This window comes from Pongo abelii, chromosome 9 (genome assembly GCF_028885655.2).
Source record: "Pongo abelii isolate AG06213 chromosome 9, NHGRI_mPonAbe1-v2.0_pri, whole genome shotgun sequence".
NCBI classification, from domain to species: domain Eukaryota; kingdom Metazoa; phylum Chordata; class Mammalia; order Primates; family Hominidae; genus Pongo; species Pongo abelii.
The window spans coordinates 72,389,798-72,399,518 of NC_071994.2; the positions used below are offsets into that span (position 1 = coordinate 72,389,798).

The 9,721-nt window shown below is 35.1% G+C and overlaps 1 protein-coding gene across 1 annotated transcript; it reads right to left on the reverse strand.

The window, feature by feature from the left end:
* Positions 1 to 1,463: 1,463 nt before the first annotated feature.
* Positions 1,464 to 2,348, reverse strand: LOC100461846 (olfactory receptor 52A1-like). The gene has a single exon (XM_009235455.3). The coding sequence runs from the start codon at positions 2,346 to 2,348 to the stop codon at positions 1,464 to 1,466; it is 885 nt and encodes a 294-aa protein (XP_009233730.3).
* Positions 2,349 to 9,721: the final 7,373 nt, after the last annotated feature.

The following is a 9,721-nucleotide window of genomic DNA, read 5'->3' on the forward strand; positions in this document are numbered from 1 at the left end:
TTGACATTTTTTCACTAGTTTGTAAGTCCTTTCAAGCTGTGAGGATAATAGGAGAAAAGACACTGTTACATGTCCTTCATCACAGTGTTTGATCAATCTAATACATTACATTTCAAAACTTTTCAAAGTATCTCCTAATGATATTTTAGCAAAAAAATAAGTGCATCGTGAGTTGCAACACTGCATATACAGAGAATGGGCACCTTTCGAGGACATAATGAGCTATGCCATTAAATGACAACTCTGAAAAGTTGAATTGTTGCTTACATAATGAACGAACTATATTTGTGCAGTTAAGTCAAACCAAGTAAGAGAAGAATGGTATATTGATACATAATCTCCTTCTGCAGAATGATTTTTATATTTTGATCACTGATGAAACCAGAGATGAGCTTGCTTTTCATTACTTGGGTGTTCAAGGATGTCAGATTCACACACACCTGCACACGTCTTCTCACATTTACAAGAGTCATAATGATACTAAGTGCTTTAAGACTGATTTAAAATTATGGCAAATAGCATTTCATCAGCTGAAGTAAAATTTATTATTCAAATATCACATGTGCCATGACTTCCTTTTTGAGGCCTTCTTTCATTACTTCTAAAATCTAGATTAGTTGCTTTGGACATGTGAAACTAAATCCATTATTTTTATCTTATGATAGCCTAAATAACATTAAATTATATTTACTTTTTTTTTTTTTTTTGAGACTGAGTCTCACTCTGTTGCCCAGGCTGGAGTGCAGTGGAGCAATCTTGGCTCACTGCAACCTCTGCCTCCTAGGTTCACGTGATTCTCCTGCCTCAGCTTCCCGAGTAGCTGGGATTACAGGCGCCCGCCACCACGCCCAGCTAATTTTTGTGTTTTTAGTAGAGACAGGGTTTCCCCATGTTGGTCAGGCTGGTCTCAAACTCCTGCCCTCATGATCTGCCCGCCTCAGCATCCCAAAGTGCTGGGATTACAGGCATGAGCCACCATGCCCAGTCTGCTCAATATTTTTATAGCATCAGTATACTGTGAACCTTTGAAATCATGAAATATATCTTTGTCACTGCTGTACATCCAAAGGGTAAACTGCAGCTTGGACAATGGATATGTTTATATAAAGGAAGAAAAAAAAAGTAAATAAGACGGAAGAAAAAAAGGCAAAAATAAAAGATTAAGGGAGAAGGAATGGAGGGATGTTAGGAATTTTATTTTACATGTATATAACATATGTCTCCACATTTATCTCATGTTTTCACTGCTCTTGTTTAAGGAATATATATTCTTTAGGGGAGATCATTGCAATGTAAATATCTCACCAAAATAGCCACACATAATACAAGGAATTTTCAGCTTAAACTTAAGTTTAAACAGATAATGCATGTTTTTCCTCTTACATATCACCTGTTGGATCATTTCTGGGTATCTGGCTTTATAATGAAAATCTGAGCAACCCGCATGTGAATCTCCATGGTCTTCATTCCATAGACAATGGGGTTAAGGGCAGGGGCACAAGCAGATAGATGGTAGACAAGAGAATGTGGGCATAGGCTGATACGTGACCAAAACGATGGCTGAAGAAGGAAAAAAAAGTGAGGATATAGAACTCCAGAAAGACAATAATATGAGCTGTACAAGTGCTAAATGCTTTGATTTGTGCCTCTTTTTGGGGAAGACGAAAAACAGTCTGAAAAATCAGAATGTAGGAGATGAAGACAAAGATCATGTCAAAACCTAGAATTGCAAAAGCCACAAAGGGCCCAAATGATTTGTTAATATGCACATCTTCTGCAGCCAGCTTGACTACAGCCATGTGTTCACAGTAGGAATGGACAATAACCACAGAGTGGAAAAGTTGCAGCCGTTTAAGTAGAATGGGTAGAATTCCAACAAGCATTGTTGCGTGGATTGCCACCATCAGCACCACCCGAAATAGAAAGAAAGGTGTGAGGATGGATGTGTGTCTCAGTGGATCACAGATGGCCACATAGTGATCAAAGGCCATCGCCAACAGGATGCCAGATTCCATACCCTGCAAGGCATGAATGAAGAAGAGTTGGGTGAGGCAGGCATCGAAGGCCATGGAACAAGAATCAAACCAGAAGATGGCCAACATCTTAGGAGCAATGGCTACACAGAGACCTAGGTCAGTGGCTGCCAATACTGCCAGAAAGATGTACATGGGTTTGTGTAGACTGTGTTCTGTAGAGATAATGATTAGCAAAAAGACGTTGCCCAGCAGGGCCACCAGGCACACGCCAAAGAAGGGAAACCCAATCCAAAATTGCACATGTTCTAGTCCAGGAATCCCAATCAGGGTCACTGTCTTTGGGTTCAAATATGACATGTTGGTGGATCCCATGAGTCTGGTAAATCTTTTACTCACCACTGATTCTGATACAGATTCAGAGAAAAATTATGAAAGGGAAGGAAGAACACCTTCCTCATATTTCCTCTCAGAACATGAAAAACATGGATGGAAATGTAACCATGTGACTGAATCTTTGGGTGTAAATTTAGGTTTATTTCAGAATGGAGCTCTTGGCTTTTCCCAAAGCTAATGTGGGTATTTGTGAATGAGGAATATGATTCAGTGTTGATCACCTAGTAACTGTAGAAATGGAGACTATGATTCTAAGAGTATTAATTATGCTAGTCTTCAGTGTCTTCTCAAATGGTCTCATAAATGGCAACATTAACTTTTTTGTCCATATTCATCTCCAAACTCCAGACACATTTTGGATTAGGTGGAATTCCTCTGTGACACTTGAAGTCATAATACAAATCCTCAATCCATATCCTTGTCTTAGTTGAAAGCTCAGAATCTTCAGGTAGTGCATGCCTTTCCCAGTCTTTTCCATTTTCTCTGGTTTAGGGAATACAATTCTTCTCGTCACATCATAGGAACTGCCTTCACATAGGGAAGTGAGAGGCTTGTTCTTCCAACAAATATTGCCTGAATTACCTATGTGCAGGCCAATTATTCAGTTTCTTAAAAGTGATAAGTACATGTTATTCTTTTACCAGTAGTGGCTGGGCATTTTTGACTCACTGAGTTAAACCTGGCCTGTGAGTTTTCAAAGTTGATGTGTAAGCGGAATGAGGTGGAAGGGCATGTATGTAAGTAGTCACAGATCTTAGAGGAGACAGAAAATTGAGAAGATAGATAAGAGGTCAATTGGATTAAAAGAAACCATAAATTGGGATAGGAAACAGGCCACAAATACTGGCCTGTTGTATAATCCCTATAACTTAAATTTTTTGATAATATTAATATGTCTCAGATGTAAAAGGGCAGAGCTCTGTTGTTTATAATGGGGCTCAACTTATGTGCCTTTTTTACTTTATCAATACCTGTTGTCAGTGAAAATAATTTCTGACACCTTTGAATATATTGTTTACCTTCACATGCACCCAACTTCTGATCTTTGAACAATATGCCTGCTCTATTTCTTTGGTAACCCTCTACTTAAAGCTTAAAACAACCTTATATCATCTCTCTCTTTTTTTTCTTTTCATTATTCTGCAAGCTTAAAATGACACAACAGTTTAATTTCATCTTCCTTATGATTGTGTCATAGCCAAATATATTGACTGAATGGGGAGCATCACTCTGAATTGGATTTTTATACATTTTTTTCTTTGAAAGAAAACTGAAGTGATTGCTTCTGTAAAATAATAGAAAAAATTGAATGGTTCACAGTTTGTATGAATACATATATGGATATAACTAGAAAGCCCCCAGTGTAATAAAATATAAAATGTCTTAATAGTTAATGAAGAGGAGGAAATCTTGTTATATGACCTTCTGTAGCCACACGTATCAGTAGGCTGTGTCCAAGGAAATAAAGAGATACAGATTAAAACAATTAGAAATTTTATAAAAAGAAATTTCCCTTGATGCCCATATAAAATGATGTCAGGTGAAGAGTGGCAGATTGCCTAAAAGTGATTGCTGATAAACCTAAATATGTGTTGTTGAAGTGGAACAAGTTGTTAAAGGCAGAGCCTACAGGAGCTACAAAGATAATATTTCCTAGATATTTATGTTTACATTGCCTGGTGATGTAAGGAGAGTAAACATTAGCTCCAGGTTCACCGTAATATATGATAATGCGTTTGTCAAATTAATTTTATCCTATGTAGTATAGTATGTAAAATGATGCAATATGAATTTAGAAATATAAAATATCATCTAATGTAGGTTCTACTATTTATCTGACTATAAATGGAGAGGGGGATAATATCACTTAACCCACCGGATTATTGGGAGAACTAAGTAAGATTATATATGAAATTCTCAGCACAAATTTCATGGAAAAGAGTAACTATCCAATGTCTGGTAGCTAGTGCTTGTCAGAGCCTGTGATAAACTTCTCTGAGGAGGAAGACATACTACTGGCTTCTTGAGGGAATGTAAAACCAAATAGAGAAATGAGAACATTTTTTTTGAACAAAGAATTGATAAAAATAAGAAAGTACCACTAGAAGATGAATTTCCTAAAGTTTAATGGCTTTTCTTAGTTAGATCTGTAAGACTGTATATTCATGTAAGTAGAACAAATGATCACTGTCACAATAGAAAACTGATATCCCAATTATGTACAGACCTTGATGGAGTCAATAAATTCCACAATTTAAACTAATTTGGTAATTTCATCTGAGAAATAATCATATCCTCCTTTAAGGTTTTAGTAGGTAGATGGGAAAAGTATGTACATGCACAACATTTTTTTTTAAAAAGAGTTTATGTTAAAAATTTCTTCTGTAACAGCAAAGGTATGCATTTTGTGCAATTTAGCTTTCTATAATACTCAGATCAGAAAATGTTCATTCCTGGGCTTGGAAGGAAAGCGAAGGAGAAAGAAATAAGAGGATTTCTTAAATGGAGGTGGAGTAAAGTATAAGACAAGAGACAAAAACACAAGGTGTTAATGTCTCTGATACAGAGAAATTTGGATTTCAGGAGATGGAACATGAGCTGGAATCAATGTGTCAGTAGGACCAGACAACAAAGCTACCAAAGACAATAGGTTGCTCCTATCTTTGAAATTCTCTCGACATTTTGAAACACTTCTGCTCAAACTACACAGACACAGACACACAGACCCATCCCTCCATACATACTTTCAAACCACAAATTATCTTTTTATTAAAAAAATTTTAATAAACCAATCAATGTATATATAAGTACTTTGTACATAAAATTTGGAAGGGGATCCTGGAAACCTTGTTCATACCCTGCTGTTGCTACTAATTAGCTGGAGTGTGTCCATTAAATTTCCTCCACATGCAATTAATAATATGGTACTAAATTACCTTTGCATCTCTTCCATCTTTGAACAACATGAAACTAGTTCATCTCTCATATTGTTTATAAAACAAACCAAGAAAATGCCTGGGGGCAGGGGAGAAGAGAAAGAAGATGGCCATACCATAGAAAAATTTGTTATTGAGAGATACAGGATAAAGTTAATCTGACTCAATAATCCTCCTACTTCCTCTTAAAATTTGCTACAGTGAGAAACTCTTAGCAATAAACAGGTCCCAAAGCAAGGAGAAGAAACTCACCCAGATAAATAGACAGCTACCTGGAACGTAAAGACAATGGATTAAACAGCTTTTTCCTGCCAGATTTTGGATTTGGAAAGATATGAATGAATGAATAGCTTAGTGTCTTTCATCATCTGCCCTTAACTGTTTATCTTCTTGTCTTTTCTTAAATTCTGAGCTGATCCCAGGATAATGCTGCTGACCTTGCCCCTGGAGACTCGGTCATTACTTTTCTGAAACTCAACCTTACTTTGTGTGAGAAAGATATCTATTGCTTAAAACCACATAGCAAGAAGCACTCAGTTACCTCATTAGAAGCTGTTTCCAAGGAATAGGAAACAGGAAATATCAAATCGTGGGATCATTTGAAGTGTGGGAAAAATATCTGAGAAATGGAGAATTTGTAAACTGGAAATGCAGAAGACAGTCATTTGGTCGACTTTCTGGCCTGTGGCAAAGCTTATAATGTAAGGAAACAAAATAGTACCTTTTATGTTTGCGAATATAATGATACTACAGGGGCAACTCATATAGCTACAACTACTACTATTACTATTAATACCACTATTATTACTACTAAAATTATTTGAAACCATCATAGCACTTTGCAAGGTTTTTAAAATCACATTTATTAATGTGATTTAGTCCAATTTGAGAATGCATCATTCTCTACTTTGTTCCATTTTGACACCACTTTGCACACTCTCTTTGGCAATATGTATGAAACTTTGCAGTGACCATTTATGCAACTCTACTATCAGAGTATTCTACTCAAGATATCTAGGTGATGAGTTTCAGGGAATTTAGGGTAATACTTCAAATATAATGTTAGTTTTCTAACCACAAATTTATTGTAATATATTTCTTTGCCATTGAATCCCATTAATTGTGTGCAATATCATTTTGTATTACTTAGTGTTTTCTTCTTTACTCTCAGATGCAGGACCTGGTGTGTCAGTTGAAATATGATGTAATGTAATCTGTAATGAATTACACTTAAGGTTGTAACTAAGGATGAACCAATTCCCTAACCTCAACCATCAGGTAATGTTTCATTTGTTAGTTCTATGATTAAACTTCTAGGACTGTGTAAGAAACCGATGACTGTGTGTCCCAGAACAATATATACCTTACACACTCAATATTCACTATAATTAAGAGATAGCTTTTTCTTCCTTACTTTTTCTTTTTTTTTTCCTTCTAGATCTATGTCGAAGCAACTTCTCCACAAATAGGCTTCAAAATTGATCACATCTGTTTTCCTTTCTACTCATCTTTTAAAATCTATTCTGCAAATATCTGGCCTTCTTCATTTTGTCCCTTTGTGGTACCCTGCCCTTGTTAAGCATTTTCTTCTTCTTCTCTCTTTATCAATCACTTCTCGATCAGGGATCCATCATTTTTCTTCTGTTCTGTATCTTCAAGTATCCTTCTCTATCTGTCCCTTCCTTAAACAGATAAGTATTTTCAGTCTTGAAAAATGTCATCTATTGAAACTAAAAGAAATCTAGAGAACTATCTCACTCTTTTCACCACAGCAAAGGTTTTGAAAGAGGCTGTCTTTGATTTCCTCTTTTCCTCACTTCCCATTACCCGTCTTTTCATTCTAACATTACATTGTTTCCTTTATCTCTATTGAATTTACTCTTCATCACCTTATTAAGTTCACCCATGTTTATAGTTAGCAAACTATGTGGGCAATTTTTTTTTGTCTACAGGAAAGGTAAATATTCAAAACTTGTTACACAATTAACATCAAAACAGTAAGATTTATTCTAGGAGTGCATGGCTTATTAAATTGAAATTCCATCAGTATAATCCAACATATTAAGAAAATTAACAAAGGAAGCACTTACATAATCACATCAATAGATGCAAAAAGACAAAACAAATTGATGGCCGGTCTTGATAAAAAATTTTAAAATACATATTTAATCATAAGAAAAATAGGAGTAAAATAGGCACTTCAAAATGTAAAGGGCGTATAGGAAACACTTAGAGTTAACATCATATTTAATGGTAAAAGACAATGTTTGTTCCCTATGATTAAGAACAGCATAAGGATGTTTATTCTTACCACTCCAATACTATGTCATAATTGAAAACCTAACATATGCAACAAAGATAGAAAAATGAATAAAATCCATTCAGATTGGAATGGGAGAAATAGTCATCTCTATTTGCAGATAATATGATTGCCTACATGGAAAATATCAAGGCATCTAAAAAATTCTCCTGAAACTGACTGAGTTCATCAGGTTACCAGGATAAAAGGTCAATGTACAAAATCAATTATATTTTAATATATTATCAATAAAAATGCAAATCAGATTTTAAAGTATATTTCCAATAGCTAGAAAAGTAACATCTTAGATAATAACCTACAATCTATGTGTAGAATCTGTCTGTTCAAAACTACCACACACTAAAAAAGAACCTAAATACATAGAAATATTTACCAAGCAAATGGATTTAAGACACTACACACACACACACACACACACACCCAAAATGTGTATTATCTATGAATTGACCTGGAGATTTAATACAATTTAACGTATCTATATATTCTATCTAAATTATATGTACAGTGTACATTATTTCCTTTTCACTGAATAGGGTTTTTAGATAAGCAAAAATTCTTATTTTTTATAAAGTCCAATTTTTTAATGTTTTTCCCAAAGTTTATGTTTTTGTATTCGATTTATGATTCATTTGCTTATTCCAAAGTCATAAATAAATCCTCCACATTTTCACTTACAGCTTTATCATTTTACCATTCACGTGTAGATATAAACTAAATCTACACTTGACTTTTATTTTCAGGGGTTGGAGGTTCATATAAATATTTTATTTTATTTACTCAACATCGTATGCTCAAAAGAAAAAAAAAACTGTTCTTTACTGCATTGTGTTGTAACTTTGTCCTACTCAGATAATTATTCATACATGATCCATTTTATAGATTATACACTTGGCATTAGTCAGCTATTTTTGTCTCTGCTTTAAGTCTATAGTAGGCCAGGCATGGTGGCACATGCCTGCAATCCCAGCACTTTGGGAGGCCAAGGCAGGAGGATCGCTTAGGCCCAGGAGTTCAAGACCAGCCTGGGCAACATGGTGAAACTCCATCTCTACAAAAAATACAAAAATTAGCGAGGTGAGGTGGTGTGCACCTGTGGTTCCAGCTACTTGGGAGGCTGAGGTGGGAGAATAACCTGAGCCTGAGAAATCAACGCACTGATGAGCCGTGATGTTGCCACTGAATTCCAGCCTGGGTGACAGAGTGAGACTGTCTCAAAAAAAGAAAAATCTATAGTATAATAATAATCATAATTTCAAATGTAAGACTTAGGTAACTTACTATGTCTAGTAGTAGAAACATTTTGATTAGTCATCCGATGACCCAAAGTTATATTATAGTGTAGGTGTGTAGATACATATAATACAAATATTCTATACTGAGAATACAGAACACCTGCTTAGATAAAACTTCATAAAAAATGAAAAATATTGTAATAATGTAAATGCTATTGCTTATTGATACAGCTTACCTAGGGCTTTTATGGGCATACTCTGTGCAGCTTCCTGAACTTCGAGAAGTTTAGGGAAGATATTATGTAGAGACGGGATTTGAAAGAAACATTTGCTTTTATTTTGAAAGTCCCTCTTCCTGAATTCTGGGCAATCTTACTCTCTTCTATATGATTATACTGTTTGTTGTCTGAAAAATCTTATTTCACAAAGATATTTGTAAGTGAAATAATAATCTACCACACTTGGAACATTTAGCAGAATAATGAATTGATCTAGCAATGTGAATGGCTTAGTGGAGGATTAGATGAACAGGTTTGAGGTAAAAAAAAAAAAAATCTAAGATGACTAAAAGAGTAAAGCACTCACTCACTGTTTAAAGTTTTGTTTAATAGTATAAGTGAAAGAAATAACCTAACCATTTACTTGAAGTAACTACCTGGGTGCAGTAGTAATGACAGCTTTATTGTCCGTGAGTCAGGAATATTGCCTTACAGTCACAGAATGGTACTGTGCACCATGGAATAAAATAACTTCAGATATACAATGAAACAATTGACCTAGCTGGTGAAATGGGAAAGGTGTTTCAGGCATAATCTCCCCCACTATGACCTAATAATTACTCACATCTAGGATAAAAGCCCAGAA

What these genes read in the sequence shown, in the direction of transcription:
- LOC100461846 (XM_009235455.3), bottom strand. Translation starts at nt 2,348, where the DNA reads ATGGGATCCACCAACATGTCATATTTGAACCCAAAGACAGTGACCCTG.